Below are 21,053 nucleotides of genomic sequence, written 5' to 3' on the forward strand. Positions count from 1 at the left end.
AGTGGGAACAGGGAGGCACTGACAGGCAGGGGGTGGACAAAAGCTCCATGGAAAATTGCTGTGTACAAAACAGCAGCCATGTGGAATGGATGGAAAACCTTGAACCTCCCCTGGAGTCAGTGAGGGACAGGGCTGGGGCCACGCTGTGAGTGATTCTGGTGGCAAAACCCTGTTCCCTGTGGGCTGGAAAGAAGGAAGGTTAAATGGAGCAGGTGGCCTTGTCCAAAGGCTTGGAAAACAAATTAGCCAAAATCAAAGCTTGGCAAAGTCTTGGTCCTGCTGGTCTCCTGCCTGGGCACTTCCTGCTGGCAGGAGGATGGGGTTTAAGGATGCTGCGCTGGAGCCAGGCTGCACAAACCACCTGCAACAAACTGGGGTGTCAGAGAGCAGCAGGCAAAGGGCAAGGACACCCAAGAGACACGCCAAGAGCTGAGTAAGGATGGAGACCACACCGAGTTGGCACCAGGATGTTCCATGGCTTCTCAGCAGCAGGATTTTGGTGCTGAGAAAATGAGAAAGATTTTGTGCGGGAGGGAAACCCCTCTGCATGCAGCAAGGGAAGCTTCCAGCACGCGTGGCTGGGGTGTGCGGGATGGGGCTGGCAAGGCGTCGAGGTGATGGCATGGGGTTTTGAGGTCTGTGCTGGCAGCAAGCAGGTGAGGGACTAGTTTCAAGGTGCCATTAAATCACGGGATCATTAAGTGATGCTTCTGTCTGGCTTTGCCACTTACTGCAGGGGCACCGCTCACTCCACACTGTTCCTCATGATTGTTTTCCTTTGGGATGCTGGCTCCAACGCATGGATGCTCCAGGGGACGGAAGACCCTCTGGCCTTGACCCCACAGGGCTGTGGGCACTCAGAGCTGTGATTCTTGGCCCAGTGAGCACTGAGCCCAGCACCATTTAAATAAACAGGCTTTGAACGTGCAGAACAACAAGGGTGTATCAGGGAGCACAAGGAGCGTGCTGACGTCTTGGTAAGGCTGTTCCCTCAGCTTGACGATCACCCAGTTGTCACTGTGCAAGGTGCTGCCACCAGATAGTGTCCAGCCAGCTGGGGATAGGGGTGAGGAAGGAATAAACACGGCCCTGCTCCCAGCTTTGCTGGCCCAGCTCCCTTTCTGGAAGCTAGTCGCTGCTCAGGGCATCTTCACGAGTCTTGGAGCAGTGCAAAGAAAGCATCAGATGCTCTCTGTGCTCAGAGAGTGAAACCACACTGTGGTTTAAAGGCCATTAGCTTGCTGGTATGTTTGAAAATCTTAAATAAGGGCTTAATAATCAGGGAGGTGTTTGATGCAATGGGATGTAGCACTTCTGCAGCGATGATGGTGGTTCTGAGGGCTGAGCATCACAGTGGAAACCCTGGTTGGAGCATGCCCATGGGATTGCTGGAGACAGGCGAATCTGTGCCGTTTAGCTGCCACGTGGACAACCAGCAGGGCCAGGGTGGATGATCCCCTGAGCAGGAGCATTCACATTGCTTGTGGGGTGACATCTGTCGTGATGGCTGCGGAGGAAGCGTGGGAAGAGAATGGACAAGAGGTAAAGTGGCAATACACTGGGACCAGAGCTGGCCATGGTATGGGGTGATGTGGGAGAACACTGTTCTTCCACCCCTCCTCATTGCTCTATCCCCTCCCTCCCTCCCATGCCACCTCTGGACCTGGTGGCTTAAAATTTAAGGGCTTCCCGGCAATGGCACAGGAGGGACCAAAGCCTCCAAGGACTTGGAGGTCTGGCAGGACTGGTGCTGTGTCTCAGCTTGTGCTGCCTTGGCTGGTGGGGTCACACAGGATGGGGACAGGAGCTGGAATGGGGTTAGGAGGAGACAGAGGATGCAGAGCCCAGCCTCTGGATGAGCCATGGGCATCCAGCCCATAGCCATGTTCACACCTCCTTGGTGTGGTGTGGAGCTTAGCCCCATGTGGGGACCATCCACCTGGCCACTCAACCTCTTTGGAAGAGTGATCTCAGCTGTGTGGATTCGTGCCTACCATGCTGCCTGGTCTTGGGGCAGAGAGGAGCCGTGGTGTCTTTTTTGGGTCGCCTGCGAGGTGCTGCATGGGCTAAGGCTCATGGTCTGGCCATTGAAGTGCTAACAGGGTCCCACAGTGGGACAGGGACTGAGCAACCCAGAGGGATGCTGAGGCTGGGCTGGTGGAAGGAGGATGGAGGCTCAGACCATTCCCTGGGGGGAGGCATTAGGAAGAGAAACACTATGGGCTGGGATAACCCAGCTGCAGAGCCAGGCAGGAGCAGCTTGACTATTCATTAGGGACTGTAGTGATAGGACATGGGGTAACAGGTTCAAACTTAAACAGGGGAGGTTTAGATTGGATATAAGGAAGAAGTTCTTCTCTGTAAGGGTGGTGAGGCACTGGAATGGGTTGCCCAGGGAAGCTGTGAATGCTCCATCCCTGGCAGTGGTCAAGGCCAGGTTGTACAGAGCCTTGGGTGACATGGTTTAGTGTGAGGTGTCCCTGCCCATGGCAGGGAGGTTGGAATCGGATGATCTTAAGGTCTTTTCCAACCCTAACTACTCTATGATTCTATGATTCCATGATTCTATAACAAGTAGTGGAGCCCCCTCCTCATGCCATTCACCCCACTGAGACCAGGATTTGTCCCCAGGTGGGTTGCTGGGTTGTGGAAATACTTCGACATCAGCAGCAGTGGGAAAAGGGAATCTTCCCTCCAAGAGGGGAGGGCTGAGCAACCTGGGCTTGTTTCGCCTGGCATGGCTGGAGGCTGGAAGCTGGAAGGGGTGCAGCAATGTGTTGGGTGGGTGGGAATGCCTGAGAGGAGAAAAAGTGATTTGTTGTGCAGGACAGCGTGTGTGGGCATAAGGAAAATGGGAATAAGCTCACAATGACTGCATTCCCTTTGGGCTGTGCAGAAATCCATTCCTGTGAGATTCCCCTCTTCAAAGAAACAGGGGCAAGGAGTAAACCTTTAAGGTCTTGATCAGCAGAGACTTGGATGATGCTGCAGCTTGTTCCAGCATTAGGAGACCTCTCCTCTCCTGTGGCGGCAGCAGCAGTGCATGGCAGAAGGAATAAGTCTCACTGCCTGTGGTCTTGCCATAAATGGTCCATCTTAGCTGTCCCTACCAGGACAGCAGACGAATGGGTGGTACCTGTGATGCTGTGACCTCCTGATGTTACAGTGATGGAGCTCCTGGGCTCCTGGGAGGTGACTCTTGGTCCCCACTTGAGTTGTCCTCACTTGTGGATAAGGACAGGAGCCTTCATCATTACATAGTTGTTGATGAGGAGCTGCAAGTTTCCTCATGGCAGTATGGATTATGGTGGGATAATTCCTACAACTGAATGTGTATGTAGCTTGATAGCTAGGGAGGGTTGTCTGTGCTTCTCAGGGTCTAGGTGGAAAACTGGCAGGTGGGCTAAGGATGGGGAGGAGCAAGCCTAGGTTGTAGTAGGAAAGGAGGGTTGGGTGAAGCCTCCCAGAGTGAGGATAATGTGGTGGAGATGGAGGAGCTCCTGGGACCACCGTGGCTGGAGATTTCAGACGGCTCAGCCATCCCTTTTGAGGAAGGAGGGAGGAACCGTTGGCTGGGGCAGAGGGTTGGGCTGTGGGGTCTCCAGGGGTTCCTTTTCCACCATGTCCTCGGTGTTGTGATCATAGTGAGGGTGTCTGCACCCCCCTCCCCTTGCACACACCAGTGCAGGACCTGTCCTGGTCTAGCTGAGCCCCACTTCTACCCCTGTGCCCCCCCCATCACCACGGCTCAGTGCTCTAAGAATCGCCGAGCGCTTAAGAAGGGGAGGGTGCCGGGGGAACCAGGGCTGGCTCGCATGTGTGTGGGTGAGGTTATTTGCCTCGGGGCGGGCAGCAGCTTGCCAGCGCCGGCTTCCCCGAGCGGCGTTCCTGTTTGCTCTCCGCTGCAGCCGCCGGCGTTTCCCTGAGCTTCCCTCTGCACCTTCCTCCCCTGAAACCGCTTCGGAGTGATTCTTCCCAGCGCTGGGACAGGAGGGCTGCTCTCGCTGTCAGGCAGCGAAGGGCTGCCGCGGCTGCCGGGAGCAGCTCGGCTCCTTCCAAGGAAGGAAGAGGCAGCCGGGAGCCGGGGGGCCAGAGGATGCTCGCCGCGGTCCCGGGCCGCAGGGATGCGGGGTTGCTAGGAGGCAGGTGAAGGTGAAGAGGAGAGCGCTGCGGAGGACCGCAGGCCCAGGTACCGCCGCAGCAGCGGGGACAGCCGGGGGACACCCTGCCTCGCACCGGGAAGTGGAACCGGCGGGCGGGCGGCCGGGCTCTGAACCCCTGGGAAGGGAGATGGGAAAGCCCAGGGGAGCCGGGGCGCAGGGAATGAGCTCGGTTCCGCGGGCGGATGATGTGGGAGCTGCCGGCCGGCTCGGCCCTTCGTCCGCCCGGCTGCCGCGGCTCCCTGCCTGCCCGGCCTCTGCCTTTGCCTTTGCCTTTGCCTGTGCCGGTGGAGGCCCCCGGCCGTGAGTAGCGAGAGATGCAGGGGGTGGCGGGTCGGCGCTGTGCGATGAGGGTGCTCATCCTCCTGCAAGGGCGAGCGGGGTGATGCCGCTCGCTGCAGAGCGCGGAGGAGGCCGGGGAACCGGTGCCCTTGGGAAGCTGCTTGCAAGGGATGGGGAAGCGCCGCAGCCAGAGGCCGGGCAGGCCTGCGGGGATGCTGCCACCGCTGCCCTTGGGATGCCTCTTGCCGGGTTCGTATGGGGCAGCAGTGTCCTTGGGAGACTGCACGGAGCCACCTCCAGCCTGCACTCTCCTCCTTGGGGTCCCAACCACACTGGACCTTGTGGGGCGAGAGATGAGCCCTTGGCAGCCCATCCCAAGCTGGGAGCTGGCTTTTGCTGAAGGAGGACAGGAGGAAAGGAGGAAGAAGAGGATGGGGCATGGGGGGGTGAGCACTGTGGTCTCTGAGCTGCCTTCCCCTTTCTCCTAGATCCGCATGTCAGACCAGCACAGCACCGACGATGGGGAGACAGACCCCCAGCACAGCCTGTCTATGGTCTTCCTCCTCGTCCTCGTCTTCTTCATCATGGGGCTGGTGGGTTTCCTGATCTGCCATGTCCTGAAGAAGAAGGGTTACCGGTGCCGGACTTTCCGGGATGAGCTTGACCCAGATAATAAAGACGTGCTGGCGGAGCTCCAGGCCAGTGAGTGCTGGGGCTCGGGGGGCTCAGTGGGGATCCGATGCTGTCTTTTGCCTGGTGTGGACTGATGCTCCTTTAAACACACTCCTGGGATGTGGGCTGGGGATGGGAGGATTACCCATCACGTGCTGCTGGGCTAGGAAAAAGGGGTGGGCAGTGCGGTGTTCCCTGGGGATTGGGAGTGTTGTTGTCTGGAGATCCCTCTGAACTGCTGGCTCCACAGGCTGGAAAGTCCGGCGGTGTCAAGGAGGTGGGAACCAGCATCTGGCTCTTCCCAAAGCAGCATTATCACCAAAAGACGATGCTGATGAACCGCCAGGTTCTGCTGGATCCCCAGCACCTAAATTATGTCTCCTATAAGGAAAGCATCCTTCAGCCAGCAGTCCCTCTGCCTCTTTGGCATTAGGAGGTCCAGCATGGAAGCATCATGGTGTTTGCTATCACTCATGTCTTCTTCCAGTCCCTGTTGTGTTCATGAAGGCTGGAGCTAGAAGGTGACTTTTAGGGGTTTTCTGCACCACTTCAGGCCACTGCAAGTCACTCTTGGGTAGTTAGATTGGGAAGTTACTGCAGCACCAAATGTGGGTACAAGTTAGAGCCTGGTCCAAGCAAGATCTGACTTTTAATGGTTTCATGAATCTCTGCTGAAATGGAGAAGACATTCCTCTGGCTGCTTCTGTAGGCCAAATGGTGCCTCATACCTCCTCCACCTTCCCTGTGCCATCACCAGTGCTTGGGGGGATCAGCACCTCCTGCTACCACTTCTCATGCACACGAAGGTAATGTGACTCCTTCAGCTCACCTATGGACACAAGAGGAGCTTCCCGGTGTCCTTGGATGCACTCCTTTGGCTTAATTGACTTGGCTGCATATGGAGACAGTGTCTAAACTTTCCAGGATTGGCTTTGCCTGCAGGATATACCACAGCCAAGGGAACATCTCCATGGGCTTCCAGGATTGTGGTGGTGCCCCTTGATTATGGTGGTAGCCCTCTTTGAGGCAGCTGCCTTCCAGACCATGGCTCTGACCTGCTCACTGGAACATGTAATGCTGTGAACTGAGCTGAAGTCCACTCAGCCAAGCCTCCTGCCTCCGACAGTGGCCAGAAGCAGGTTGAGAAGGATGCTGGGGGTGAATACCACAATGGAGCAGACACTAAACCAAGCTTCCCCAGCACAGTCTGTTAGGCTCCTAAAAGTGTGCAGCTCCTGGTTTGCTCCATCAGAGATGGCTTCTCCATATTTAACAGGACCCCATAGGTTTATTTACTGTGAACTTATCCTGTTCACCCTTGGAGACCCAGCACCAGCAGCATCCTGCAGCCAGGGGCTCCAGGGCTGGATTGTGCCCCCAAGGAACCTCCTCTTTTGATTCATTTTGAACCTTCTCCCCACTCATTTCTCTTGATGCTCCCAGTTCTGAAGGAGCAACACAACCCCTGTATGTGTCTCTACACACACACGGCTGCTGCTTTAGCCATTTCTTTTCCAGGGTGAGGAATCTTCTGCTCCCCATGGGTTTCCCAGCTCGATGGGGGACACAAGGCTTCTCCAACCTCTCTGTTGACGTGGCTGCTCTGGGGAGGGACTGGTGTCCAAATCCCAGCCCTCAGTGCCACGTTTTCTCTTTCCAGATGAAGAAGAGGAGCTGAACGAGGACACTGTGGAGAAGATTGTGAGATGCATCATACAAAATGAAGGTGAGCGCTTCCTAGGGCTGGCCTGGAGATGTGCTGACTGCCTCAGCTGATGCATTCTCTTCTTCCTCTCTCTTCAGCAAATGCAGAGGCCCTCAAGGAGATGCTGGGGGACAATGAAGGAGACATCCCAGTGCCAGTGCCCAGGTGAGAGAAGCCTGTACCGGCTTGTAGGGTGTAAGGGAGGAGCAGCCTTTGGGTATCACCTTGGTTTGGAGGCTGCAGCCAGCCCCTTTCCAGTGTGTTATAAAGCATCTTCTCAATAAGAAGTCCTGCTCTCCCAAGGGTTGCTTCACCCCACTGTCAAGGGGGATAGGTCTTCTTCATTCCTGTCCCCACAGGAGGTCCCCTTCAGAGCTGCTGCTTCTCAAGGCTTGCTGCAGTGAAACTGCTCCATGGTTGAGAAGTATCCAGATAACATGATCTGTCATGTCCTTCTATTTGCAGCCTTTGCCCCCACCGTAACAGCCAGGATGGGGGCCCACCACATCACCACACAGTGCATCTGGGCTCCACGCAGGCCCCCTGCATCCACTGCAGCAAGAGGAAGAGGCACCCACTGCATCGACAAGGACGGTCCAAGGATGGCAAAGGCAGGATGCACCCTGGAGAGACCACTGTCTTCTCCGTGGGCAGGTACTTCAGTGACACTTGCCAGACACAGCCCATCTGCTCTGATGGAGCAAGCATCATGCAGAGTCTTCTCAGTTCCCCATGCAGAGTCTTCTCAGTTCCCTTGTTCCTTTCCCCTTCCCCACTTGCAGTCCTGAGGACCCAGGCGCCTCTTGGACCTGGAAATGCCTGTGGTATGTGGTGGGCCATGATGCTCATGTGGTAGCTTCCCTCCTTCTCCTTGAGGAAGGTGACTCAAACCTGGGTTGTTCTGCTGACTCAGTGCTGGGCAGAGTCCCAGATCTATGTCCTTTCAAAGCTTGCTGTCCCAGCTACATGAAGCAGGGCTCTTGCTGCCTAACAGCAGCAGTGACTCCAGGTTTTAGGGATCTCATTAGGAAGGAGAGATGACAGCAGGGCCCAGGTCCAAGTTACCAGCCACCGTCATCAGAATGCAAGGGTGACTGTGTTCCTCCACGTCTCTGTGTCAAACGACTGTAATTAGATGTGTCAGGAATATAAGAATAGGGGAGTGTGCCTGATACTCCCACAGATACTTTTCCAGTTCCCAACTGGTTTCACCTCAAGGGACTTCCTGTGGTCTCTGTGTAGTCCATAACCTCTAGCACCATCCGCAGCATTGCCCAGGTTGCCCCATTCCCCAGCACAAACCCTTTAGCGAAGTCCTCCAGGGCTCAGCTCCGCACTGCTGTGCTGACCACAGCAGGATGATGAGCAATTGCTGGTCCCTGGATGGACACCTTGGTGAGACACAGAGCTCTGCTGTGCTCAGATCCTGCAATGGGTCTTCATTAGAGCATAAGACCTGCTGAAGCTGCACATTGTGGTCCAGAGTTCATGGTGATGTTGAGCCAGAGTGGGCATCACGGGGGTGAGCTTTGGGTTTTTCCACCATCACAGCCAGGAGTTTCAGTAGGGAGGTGAATTGGGGGCTTTATGGGGAGCTGAGGGAGACACACGCTGGACCCTCCCCATGCTGAACTCCAGCTATGATCTCACTTTATGGTGGCTGATGGCTTCCAGCTTCCTCTTTGCCTGTAGCTGTCAGCTGTCCTTGGTGGTGGTTGGTTGCCAGATCTCTGCACAGTTGCATACTCATGGCTAATCTCATTCCCCGGCTGGTGCCCAGCTCCATCCACTCCTCTATGTCAACTGACCATGCTCTTGTCAGTCTCCTGTCAGTCACCTCTGAGTGCCAGAGGAGATGGTCTCCTTTCTTACAGGCACCTTCCTGCAAATCTGGTTTTGGTCTCTTCAACCTTGTTAATATCCTGTGTCACACCAGCCTTTTCCATGGTGCAGTCATAGCATCTCTCCAAGGTCGTATTTGAAGTTTCCACTTTCTGAATCTCCTTGCTATGAGGTCCAAGCGTCAAGGGTCCTGTGAGCCCATGAGATACAAAACTACCTCCAAATTCTGGTTCTCATTTCCAAGCTGGCCCCTTTGGTCTTTCAGATCCTGGATGACTCTTCTGGAACTGCCCTTGCTGTGCCTTATTTACTAGGAATATCTTGATTGCATGAAGTGCTTTGACTCATGACTGCTGCTACAGACAAAAGCTCCTTTAACCCACCTCTTCTGTTGCAATCCTCAGGTTTTGTTCTCTTTTTCTTGCCATTGCTTCTGTCTTGGACACAGTGGTTGAGAGTCCAGCACCCTTCCATGTTATCTACAGCTCATTGGCTGAGTCTGGTTGGCAGCTGATAGGCACAGCCTCATCCCTAGTGGAGTGGAAAGAAGGGAGGATAGGGGAGGTCCACCAAGATCATCAGGGGCTTGGGCACGTGGCATGTGAGGAGCTGCTGAGGGAACAGCGTTTATTTAGCCTGAAGAAGTAATAGAAGGGGATCTAATTGCTCTCTAAAACTACTCAAAAGGGTGGGGGAGTTCAAATGGAAGCGGAGCTTGACTCTTCCCAGGGATGCACAGGGAAGAGGCTGTGGTCAAAAGCTGCAGCAAGAGAAATCCAGAAAAGCCATAGGGAAAAACCCCTTTCACTATGAGAATGGTGCAGCCCTGGGGCAGGGCCCAGGGGAGCGGCGGTGCCTCCAGCCTTTGAGACTGGATGGGGCCTTGGGCAACCTGCTTGAGGGTGGGAGGTGGCCTGGTTCCGAGCAGAGGGTTGGACTGGAGACCTCCCGGGGGCTCTTTGCTCTTAAATGATTCTGTAATTCTGAGGCAATCAGCGTTATATGATCTGCACTCTTACATTATTGACTGATTCACCATTTACCTTAGGGCTTTCTCTAAACCAGTTATCAGCGTCAGAGCTTGTCCACTGGAGGGTCTGACCCTCCGTCCTTAGCCTGGTCAGCCACAGTGTCCCATCCTGCTGAATCAAATGCCCCAGTGATGCTGATGAGAAGACAGAGCTCTCCTGCCTTTCCCCTCACCACACAGAAGCTGGTTACGTTACCTCTTGTGCCTCCTCCTGTCCGAAACCTGCGTGCTCCTTTGACCCTGTTCCTGGCTCCTCCAGGCTGGCATTGCTCAATGGTCTTGTCACCTGTGCCTCCTCCCTGGCCCTCTTCAGGTCTGGAACATTCTCTGGTCTTCCCGAATTGCAGTGCTTGGTGCCTTATCTCCAGTCATCCGGATAGACCTGAAAGGTCACATTTGCTGCTGCTTGGCTTGACCCAAGCAGTCCTGTGGGTACCTCCTCTGGAGCTGGAGCATTTCTCTTCCTGACCCTTCCAATCAAGAGCAATATGCAGAGGGGTCTGTGCTGCCCACAGGCTGCCACCAGGTCCTCAGCCTGGCAGTGGTCTCCTTTACCTCTGGTATCTGTTCTTATCTCTTGGACCTTTCTTCTCAGCTCCTTCCTTCCGAGTGGCTGTACTGCCATGTGCTTCACCTTTGGGCCCTGTTCTTTCAGCCCCAGCAGCTTGAATTTTGCTGCTGAAGTTGTGTTTTGCCCCAGTGCTGGCTCGCAGCTGAACCTCAGCACAGCCAGGGCCATCTGCAGCTTTCTCCACGTGTGACTCAAGCACAGGGCTGCTGGGTGAGTCATGGACTGCGTGAGATCTCTGTGGTGGGATCAGTCTTCCTTGGCTGGTGGACACCAGCTCACATGGAAGAGCCTTCCCATCTGCTGGTCCAGTGGTGGCTTGCCTTGCTTCCAAAGAGGAATCACAGTGTTAGTCACAATCAGCTTGCTTGCAATTCAGACTTAGGCTTTGCCTAAGCGTTACCCTCACAAATCCTGAAGTTATCGTAGATCCCTAACTTCTCCCCACGTGCAATACTGCATCACCTCTGATTATAAACTAATCCTTTGAGGGTGTCATACCAACTTCCACACAGCTCTTCATGGTCATCCCATCCTTACCAGGCTTAGCAGGTTTGCGTTTCACCTTCTGAATCAACACCTGAGTTTCTATGCAAGCTCCTGCTCATCCAGGTTGCATCTTGGAGCATTTCCAAGAGCTGTGACCCATCTTGCAGGGAGAACAGGCTGGCAGTGTCTGCACCAGACAACATCTGGATTGACCTTTTCATCCTTCTCTATTTGTTCTGCCAAAAGTGAAGGGGAAAATGGGATTAAGGCAGTGGGGGCATGGCTAGAGTGGGGATCAGTGGTGTTGAGTGGATCTGGAATGCTGGAGATCATCACCAGTTGATGACAAAGAGAGGAGATCCAGGGCTGGAGGTGCAGGCAAGCTGGGAATAGAGCTGGGGAAAAGAAGGGAAAGGATTCTGACCCATCCTGCGCCCATTCCAGGTTTCGTGTCACACACATCGGGAAGAAACCCACTTTCCATGAGCAGCAGGATGGGCCCCTGCCCGACGGCAGCCGGGAGCTGAGCACGGAGGAGCTGGAGCACAGCAGCGAGCGGCTCCAGCGGGAGCGGGCGCGCAATGGGACTGTCCCCACGGGTGGCCTGCAGAACGGAGACGTCCAGAAGGGTGTCCAGGGTGGCAAAAGCGGGGGGCAGAGCTGCTCCACCACCCCGGCCCCGAACACACCAGCCAGCTCCGGCACTCGCGACAGCCGGCGGGCCGGCAAGGGCTCCGGCACGGCGGGATCCCTGCAGGATGCAGGCGCTGCTCCCGGCAGCACCAGCCGCCAGAGGAAGCTCCTGAGCCAGCGGATGCTCGGAGGGTCGAGTCCCAGCATCCCGGGAGCGCTGGTGCAGGAAGGAGCCAGCATCTGCCTGGAGGAGACCGGACTGGGGTCGGCAGATGAAGTGTCAGATATTCACGGGAGCCTGAGTCTGCATGAGCAGGTTGATGACTTGGGAAGAGATGACAGCAGCCGGAAACAGCCCGCAGTGGGGGATGTGGGGCAGAAGGTGGGTTCCTCCTCTTCCTTGTTCCTGTGGAGTCCTCTGGGCTGGGGGGTTTGGGTTGTGCCTCAGCACCCCAAGTGCTGCTGACATCAACCAGCCCCGGTGTGGTGGTGTGAGCTGTGGCATGGGACCTGGCCTGCCACTCTGTTTCTGCTCATCTTTCTTGATTCCATCTGTTTCTAATGTCTGGGGGATGCAGTCACAGTGACAGTTCCTGTCTCACCAGTACGTGCACCGCTGGGGCGAAGGCAGGTCACTGGTTGGCTTGCATGGGGGATGCTGCAGATCTGCTGCCAGCTGCCCCTAGGGCAAGGGATGAGTATTCTTTTGTAGTTGAGATGGCTTTTACTTGACCTGTGGGAGCTCTATCACTGCACATAGCTTGGTCCCTCCGAAACTGTAGCCTCACCACAATGCTGGGGCTCAATATGGCCCCAGTGCAATGTCCAGGCAGGGACAGATGGCACCAGGAGCCCTTCTTGCCTTGAAGTCGAGGAGATGGCAAAGCCAACCGGTCAGTTCTTGGCTGTTCTTCCCTGCTCCAGAGGGGCTGGTGCTGGCTGTGCTCAGACAGGAGGCCACCATAGCTGGAGCTCCCAGCACCCTGGTATCTCCCAGCCATCCCACTCAACCACTCTGCTGAAGGTGTCAGAGAGCACTGGCGAGGACACCATTTGCATGGCCATCAATAGCCCCCACTTTAGGGGATTTGCTCCCTGTCAGTGGCTGTTATTAATGAGCAAATGAGGCTGTTGGTGGTGGCAGGAGCCACCCAACGTGTCCATTCACTCACCTGTGGCTATGCAGAAAGGCTTTTGTGAAGGAAGCTGGGGAAGGCACCTCATGCAACATCACCCCACCTGCATCAGCAGCCCCAGGAACTGGCCTTGGCTCATCCCACCAAACCAGCACTAGACATGTGGCAAAGCTCTTGAAAGAAAAGGAATAAAGAGCCAGGGCTGTTCCTGGGGCTGGCTCTGCTGGAGCTCCATGGGCCAGGCATGGACCATGCCTGCAGTGCTTGGCAAGGAGGTGGGATGGAGCTGACTGGGTCAGCATGGAAGAGCCAGGGAAAGGTGCCTGGCTGAAGGTAGGCTAAGGAAAAGGCAGGAACTCACTGTGTTTATTGGTCTTCTCTTTGCTTTCTGGGGGCCAGGCTGGGAGGTTCCAACTGTTTCATGAAGGGCAGCCCAAGGCATCCACACAGGACCGAGCCGATGGGCTGTAGCCCTTCTCCAGAGACCTGGAGAGGTGGTGGCAGGTCCTCCTTCCTCCCATGACCCATGGTGCCTTGGGCAATAGCTGTGGCCCCTCTGATCACTGGGGAAGTAGTTATATGCAGGACAAGCCCAGGGACACAGTGACTTTTTTCTCCTCTTTCTCCTCTGTGGTGCCAGGCTCTTGCCTTAAACCCTGCACCAGGCTTTGGGCTGTTGCTTTGGTGAGCTCCAGGACATGGAGTCCAGGAGAACAGTAATGGGACCTCACTAGAACATGTATCACCAAGCCCTGGCATCACTCTGATGCTCCCTCATCCTTAGGTCCCAGCCAGGGCCACCACAAGGGTTGTTAGGTGCTGCTCAATGTGTCCTGCAGGTGATGGAGAAGGGCAGCAAAATGGTGTTTGTGCTGTTGTCAGCTCCTGGAGCCTCAGCAGGGTTCCGTCCATGGCCCATGGATCACTGCTGTGGCCAATGGAGACCAGCCCCCCCTACTCCAGCATCCTGCTCCCACTGACATCCACATCCTTCCTCTATCCCACAGGAGCCCAGTGCCGTGGTGCACGACCGAGGAGCAACCGTGTGACGTGAGTGCTTGTCCCCAATCCCTGGGTGATGGCTGGGGTGGGAAGCGGCAGTGTCCCTGCCCTAGTGGGTCACAGTCCGGTGATGGAGAGAGAATGAACCCCTGCTCCAGGAGGGTTGGCTCCCAATGCCCTGGGGCCTGTACAGGCAGGTCCTGTTACCAGTGTGCCCAGCCCTGGCAGTGATGCTGGGTCTGGGCAGACACAGGGCCAGGACAGCCTGTGGCTAATAGGGGATGCTGTGGCCACAGGGACAAGCCCCATTCTCTTGCCCCTCTCCCTACAGCTCCTCTCCACTCCTGGCTGGAGCGTGGACAGGAGGTGCTCAGCCCCTGACCCCCGCCGGGCTGGGGGCTCTGCCATGGGGTACCCGTGGGGCAGCCGGCCCCGGCCCCGGGTTGGCAGCTACGCGCTTGGCATGGCCGGAGTGACACGCCGACGTTACAGACAACGCGCTCGGCGCCAGACCTCATCCCATTGGCAATAGGTACCCTACTCCCACCCACTGCACCTGCCCCGGAGACCCCCCCCGGGCCCGGCAGGGGCAGGACAGGACCCGGTCCCACTGCTCACCCGGTGCCAGGGGAAGGATGGCCCCGAGGGGCTGGAGCGAGGAGCGGGGATGGAGGCAGCAGCTTGAGCCCCCCCAGGGTGCGGGGCAGCACCCCCCAACCCCCTCAGCACGTTCACCACAGAGCACAGCCCCCCCGGGCACTCCTGCCACGCAGAGCAGGCACAGGCACACATCCTGCACCGGCAAGGGACCCGGCCATGTCCCTGCGGGAGGAGGCGGAGAAAGGAGATTCCAGCCCCATCCCCAGCACAGAAAGGGCTGGAGCCTGGCCCGGGGGGGGGAGGGACTGCAGCCAGGCCAGCGGGCAGCCCCCGTGCCAGCAGCGAGCTTTGGTGTGTAACCGCACTGTACATAGACAAGCTGAAACCATTAAAGCTGCTGAACCCCTCGGCAGAGGCTTAACTGGCTTTATTGGGGCACAGCCCTCAGTGCCCACTCCTGCCTGAGGGGAGATAACCCCAGGGCTCAGCGTCCCCAGGAACCAGGGCTGCACGGGTGATGGAAGGGGCAGAGGCAAGAGGTGGGTGAGATGGGACCCTGCCTTAGCACTGAGCATGCGTATAGAGGGGCTGTGAGGATGCCATGTGCTGTAAAGGGATGCAGGACCACTCTGCAAGCAGCACTGGGCAGGATGCGGCCCCTGGAGAGACCAGCTCAGGGTACGAGGCGGTGCAAGCCCCTGCTGCAGGACAGGAGCCCATGGGGGCTCGCTGGGGTCAAGTGAGTTGAGGAGCAAAGAGGGTTGTGGGACCTGCAAGGTCAGCTGAAGGGCAGCTCGGGGTCAGGCTCAGGGGCTCTGCTGGGCGGTGGTGGTGGTGCACGAAGCTGTGGAGAGAGGAGGGAAGTGGTACCAAGGCCACCCATTGTCCTTCATACCCCTCAAAGCACACAGATGGTGCTGTCCCCCATTACAGGAGGGCTGGGGGCAGGTTTGGGGGCACAGCATCGCTGTGATGGGGCTTACTGGCCGGAGGCGGGTGGCTGCCAGGTCCGGAGAGCTCTGCCCACTGCCCGTGCCATCCTGCCGGCAACCTGGAAGTGCGCAGCAGCTCAGCCCAGCTCTCTGCTGCCCCCGGCCCCTTCCCAGCCCCCAGCACTCACCTCCCAGCGATGCTGCTTCAGGAGAGGGGTTGGGGACCAGGCTGGCCCCGGGTGCGAGGCCAGGAGGGGAGAAGGGTGGTGGGGATGGCGATGGCAGCTCCTGGGAAGACACAGCCAAGAGGGATGGGAACAGTGGGAAGGGGGGGGTCTAACCCCCAGCAGCCACTGCACAAGATGGGGGCTGCCCCACACCAAGAGGACACAATGACCGTGGACCACAGACCTGCTCAGTTTGTCCCCGGGCCCCGGTGAGTTCCTCCACCACCAGGGAGGGGAAGACACCAACACGGCCATCGAAGTCACCCGTCCAGAAGCCATCGTCCACCTCACCGGCAGCGCGGGGCAGCACCCGGATGATGGCCCCCTCGGGGAAGCTCAGCTCCTCAGGGCTCTGCCCCTCATAGTCATACAGAGCTCGCACAAGCCAGGCTGTGGGGAGGATGGGGCAGGGGCTCAGCAAGCTCTGGGTGACCTGTCCCCGTCCCCAGGGTTGGGGGGATGCTCCAGCACCCACCTCCAGGCTCCAGCACCAGTTCTGCAGCCATGATGCTGGAAAGCTGGCGGTGCAATGCAGAGGGTCCCGGAGGACCAGCCCCGGCCCCTGGCTCACCCCCCAGGGACAGTAGGTACTTTTCAGGGACGTAGCCAACTTGGCCTGCCTTGTTTCGAGCCTGAGGGGACAGAAACCATACAACCATCCCAGCCCCTGGAGAGGGGACAGCACCGGGGACCTCCATAATGTGCCCCTCCCAGCATGGTGGAGGGACTCATCCCATTCCCACCTTCACCCACTCCTCTGCGTCCCCATCCTCGATGATCTCCAGCTCCTCGCCCTGGGTGATGGACAGCTCATCTGCCTGGCAGCCCTGCAGGGGACAGGGGACAAAGTGGCAGGGATGCTGAGGGTGCTGGCCCCGGGCAGGCAGGGTGAGAGACAGGCACCCACGGCTGTACCTGGTACCCAAAGATCACCCGGCAGGTGTAGGGGTAGGTACGGGCAGCAGGGCCGGGCTCATCGTCCTCATCTGGCTCATCACTGTCCTCGTAGTCATCGAACTCGGCTGGATCCAGCCCCGTGGGAGCCTCTTCTCCTGCCCCCACCATGGCCCCCGCCAGCCAAGTGTCCACATCCAGCCCTGCTGCCCGCAGCAGTGCCAGCCGTGCCTCTGCCTTCACTCGGCTCACCTGCGCACACACACATTGCCCAGGTCTATGGGGACACCTGGGACAGCCCAGCAAGCCCCATCACCCCTTGTCAGCAGCATGACTGCCATAGTGGCAGAGCATCCCCAGACACCACACCTCTCATCCCTGCATCCACACCTCGCCGTCCCTGCATCCACTACCCTGTGGGTGACAAACCTCGAAGCCACCCTGAGCATCCTGACAGAGGGACCCACCTCTGCCTTCCGGATATTCTCCCTCACTTCTTCCATCTGCCGCTCCACAGCAGCTGCTTCCACCTCTGTGACCTGCTGCCGCCTGGCCTCCAGCCGCTGCAGCACCTAAGTGGGCACCACAGGTCAATGGGAAAGTAGGAGCAGGGGAGAAAACAAGGAAAGCCCCTCATTGAACTCCCTGTGCTCCATGGGGAAGGACGGCACTCACCTCCTCACTGTGCACCTTGTTTTTGCGATCCCGGGCCACCCGTGTAGCCCAGCGCCGTGCCTCCTTCTCCAGGCTGGCTCCATCATCCCCAGGAGGCAGCAGGCATACCTGGGTGAGGACATGGTGGCTGAGAAGGAGCTGGCTGTGCAGACCGCTCCCTTGCTGTGATGTCTCATCACCCACCACCTACCTCCTCCACCCCGGTGAGCTGGAGGCGCTGCTCTGGGGCCAGGGTGAAGGAGGGATGCTCCTGCAGGAAGAGGATGAGGTCCTGCTCCCGGCACACCTGCAGCAGTGGAGCAGTGTGAGGCTGGGGGGCTCGTCCATCTCCTCCTGCCCTACCCAGCTCCTGGAGGGGGGCTGTTACCCGTGCAGATGCCTCTGCAACGCCCTGGAAGCAGTCCCGGGTGGCCCAGCAGGTCTCCACCTCCGTCCGGCTGGCTGCTGACAAGTGCTCCCGCAGCCTCTCATAGAGGTCACCATCCAGGGCCTGCAGGAAAGCGGGTGGGAACCACCCGTGGCACTGCCCGCATCCCCCCCAGCAATACCTGCATCCCCTGGGGAGCATCCCTGCCCTTCCAGGGAGGCCAGCCCTGACTCTGCACCATCAGGACCTTCTCTGCTGCACTCCCTTGCAGTGGCACTGGGGAGATACTTCTTGTAGGAACCTCAGGAGGGGACATGGACGGTCCAGGCAGCTCCTACCTGCATGGCAGCAGGCAGCTCCACACGCCAGTAGTGCTCCAGGTGGGCAGTAGCAGACACCAGGGCAAAGCTGTACTCGTTGTGCACCCCTGCGAGCTGCCTGGAGTGCTCGGCCAGCCGTGCAGAGAACTGCAGGGATGGGGAGAGCAGGGGTTGGTGATGGGCTGGGGGCCACCACCCCATCCCCCTGCACCCCGCTGTTTAGATACCCTGTGCTGCTGACCTTGGCACTGAGCTTTTGCAGGCTGGCCTTGGTGTGAAATATCCTTCGGTCACTCTTCCGGAGCCTAGGGAGGGTAGGAGAGGAGATGTGAGCCCACCCTGAGGCTATGGCAGCCCCCTCCCACCATCCCCTCTGCTCACCGAGCCTCCACATCAGCCGCCTTGTCCTTGGCCACCTCGTTGCTCCGCTGGAGGTGAGTGAACTGCTTCTTCGCCTTGTCCAGCTCCTTCACCGTCTCCAGCAGCTCTGCCTGTGCCTTCTGCAGCCGCTCAATGCCCTGTGGGGAGTGCCAGCAGTGGGACACGTGGAGCTGTCCCCACTGCCCAGGCACAGGGGACATGTCCTCGTCCTGGTACCTTCTTGAGCATCCTCTCCTTGGAGAGCCGGGCGGTGCGGGCGGCCTCTGCAGCGAGGGCACGGTAGCTCTCCGAGGCGGTGACACGGACCTGCCCCGCATGCGCGGTCCCCTCGATGACACCTCTCCAGACAGCGACTGCGCTCCTGTGCGGGGTACGAGGGTTATGACGAAGCAGGGGTCCCTCCGGCCTCCCTGCCAGCGTCCCCAGTCCCATCGGAGTCGGGTACCACATCCTTCATTACACCCCATCCCCGGGATGCTGAAATCCTGGTTGGCATTAGATGTTTCCCAGCTGGGAGGGCCATGGATGTGCACAGCCAGCCCCAGCCCCTTGCTCCCTGTCCCCAGCCCACCTCGAGTCGCCGGCCTCACCACGACTCCGCTGCCAGTCTCTCTTCACAAACTGGCTTGCCAGCCTCTGCAGCGCCTGCAAACAGACCCAGCATCACCAGCACTCCCCAACCCTTCCGAGCACTCCAGCATCCCACCATCCTGCTCTGAGGCTGAAATTGGGGTCCCCCACATCGTCTGTTCACCCCATGGGTGTCCTCAGAGCAAGGAGGGCACACATCTCACAGCAGCTGGGTGTCAGCAGGGATCTCCTCATGCTTCCTGCAGGAAAAGGCTTTTGGGGAGCAGCCACTGTTACGAAAGGATCCCCTTACTGTGGCTTTTGGGGCAGAAGACTGGCAAAGGGACACCAGTGAGGGACACTAGCTGCAGAGGTGGGGCAGAGGAGCCCCCAGCAAAGCAAGACCCCAACCTTGAGGACAAGGTCCCCCCCCAGATTGGAGAGCAGAGAGGGAGCAGGATGGCATGGAGCACAGCTGCAGGGAGGGGGGATGCAACTCCGCTGCAGGCTGTGCCCAAGGGATGCTGTGAGGACATCTTACAGAGCAAACCAAGGCTCTGACATTTAAGATCAGAGCCCTGCGATGACCCAGCAGACAGCAGAGCCAAGCAGCTTCCTCCCACTGCAAGATTTTCCCTCCAGGCCCCCAAAACACGTGAGGTTCAGGCATGCTGTGCTCAGCAAAGCATCCCAGTGGGTGCCCTGAGGTGGTCAGTGTGTTCGCCCCCCCCCCCCCCCCCCCCCCCAAGCAGGGAAAATGCTTCCTTCACCCATCGCCACAGCCCTCCATGGCCGACACGGACCAGCCAAGCCCTGTTGGCTGGATAATTTCCAACGCTGCCCATCACTGTGTGATGCTGTGCTCTGCTCCAGAGCCCCCCACACAGGGAGGATGGAGCCTGGTCTCATGTCCCCCCAGCCCATCGGTTCCTGAACTACTGGCACCACCTCACCTGCCCGTACTCCCTGTCGATGGCAGCCCTCTGCTTGCTGTAGGACCTGTGGGGAGTGGGCACAGAGGGCTGGTGAGGACCCACATAGGAGGTTAGGGACGGGCCACCCCTGCCATCACCCCCTTGCCACCACCCCACCGCGCAATGCCCCCATCTGGCTACCCTGGCGGGTGATGGAGCCCACGACCTCGGCGCGGCAGGCTCAAGGTGAGCCGTGCCCGGCGGCCTGGGCCCTCGCCTCACACGTGGGATGAGCTGCCCGGTCTCAGTTCTGGAGGGGACAAACACAGACCCGCGGGGGGCCCTACCTGATGTCCTCCAGCAGCTCGGCATCCCGCTGCTGCTTGCCCTGCAGGCCCGAGAGCTGCTCCAGGACGTGGACCCGCACCTCCTGTGTGAGCTTCACCTGCGGGAAGGCACCGCTCAGCCCCCGGCGACGCTGCGGCCCCGGCCGAGCCGGGCCGGCGTGCGCTGCCCCAGCACAAGTCCCCACTGCCCACCACACCGGGTGCCGCTGCAGGTGCCGGTGGCCAGGGCCCAGCAGCAGCCCCGCTTCACCCAGTGCTGGTGAGGGTCCGCCGGGGGCGACTCCCGCTCTGCAGGTCCCGGCCCCGCTGGTACCCGGGGAGAGCCCGGTCCCCAGCGCCCGGTGCCCCGCTCCGAGCCCACGCTCACCTTGCGCGGCGGCGGCTGCATCGCTGCGATGCCGATGCCCGGTCCCGGTCCCGGTCCCAGCCCCGGCCGCGCTCCCGGTACCCGGTGCCCGCCCCGCGCGTGCGGAGCCCGGAACTGCCGCGACCGGACCCGCCCCTCCCGAGGCCCCGCCCACAACCCTGCCCCTCCTGAAGCCGCGCCCACCAACTCCGGTCCCTCCCGATGCCACGCCCCTTTACCTGCCCAAGCCCCGCCCACCGCCACCGGGGCGAGCAAGCCACGCCCCCAGCTCCGTGTCCCCAGCGCCACCTCGTGGTCGGCGCCGCGCGTCTGTCCGGGGCGGTGGGACACACATGGGGACGTGGGGACACGGGACGGGGGGACACAGGGAGCAGTGGGGGCCATGTCCTTGGGCAGGGGACGTGGGAAGTGCTGGGGCACAGGGGCACTGGGAACGCTGAGGTGAGGACGCACAGGGCAATGGTCCCCAGACATGGTGACCCCTGGTGTGCTGGGGTGATGTGCGGTGCTGGGGCACTGGTGGGGTGTGGGAGCATGTGGGGCAGTGGGGCCTCAGCCCCCAGGCACAGGGACATGTGGGGTTCCACGTCAGGTGGAGGATGCAGAGGCCCTGGATGGCAGGGTCGTGCCATGGGGACACAGGCACAGATCTGAGTAGGGGCATTTGGCAGAGGGCACCAAGAACCTGAGGGGGTCCCCAGCCAGCCTTTGCCTCACCTGTCTCCCATTCCCTCTGTCCCTATCCCATCCCTCTTCCATTCCCTTCATCTCTCATCTCTCTTTCCATCCTGCTTTTTCTCTGCCTATAATTCCTGCAGAGCTCGTGGCTTTCTCCACTGTCCCTATTTTCCCCTTGCTCTTTCTCTCACATTTTTGGTGTCTGCTGCACATGTCCTGGCTTCTCTGATGCATGTCAATGCGCAAGGCTGGGCTGGGGCTG

The 21,053-nt window shown here is 59.0% G+C and overlaps 2 protein-coding genes across 2 annotated transcripts; one reads left to right on the forward strand and one right to left on the reverse strand.

Annotated features, from left to right (window-relative positions):
* Positions 1-1,379: 1,379 nt before the first annotated feature.
* Positions 1,380-13,990, forward strand: RELL2 (RELT like 2; the record flags this gene model as incomplete). Its single annotated transcript, XM_080627378.1, is given in 9 exon segments — positions 1,380-1,400; positions 1,402-1,542; positions 4,931-5,144; positions 6,775-6,840; positions 6,918-6,984; positions 7,285-7,473; positions 11,193-11,763; positions 13,525-13,567; positions 13,851-13,990. Coding segments are annotated over 8 exon segments (1,311 nt in total). The 3' UTR covers position 13,567; positions 13,851-13,990.
* A 660-nt stretch (positions 13,991-14,650) lies between these two features.
* Positions 14,651-20,155, reverse strand: FCHSD1 (FCH and double SH3 domains 1). Its single transcript, XM_080626859.1, has 19 exons — positions 20,114-20,155; positions 19,747-19,844; positions 19,439-19,484; positions 18,487-18,560; positions 18,132-18,276; positions 17,916-18,052; positions 17,776-17,839; positions 17,553-17,681; positions 17,215-17,337; positions 17,038-17,133; positions 16,848-16,955; positions 16,640-16,744; positions 16,194-16,424; positions 16,022-16,105; positions 15,754-15,910; positions 15,463-15,668; positions 15,240-15,339; positions 15,103-15,170; positions 14,651-14,963 (listed from the first exon to the last, which is right to left on the reverse strand). The coding sequence occupies exons 1-19, from the start codon at positions 20,132-20,134 to the stop codon at positions 14,898-14,900; spliced, it is 2,058 nt and encodes a 685-aa protein (XP_080482985.1). The 5' UTR covers positions 20,135-20,155; the 3' UTR covers positions 14,651-14,897.
* Positions 20,156-21,053: the final 898 nt, after the last annotated feature.

Source organism: Psittacula echo, assembly GCF_963264785.1.
Source record: "Psittacula echo genome assembly, chromosome: 11".
Lineage (NCBI taxonomy): Eukaryota > Metazoa > Chordata > Aves > Psittaciformes > Psittacidae > Psittacula > Psittacula echo.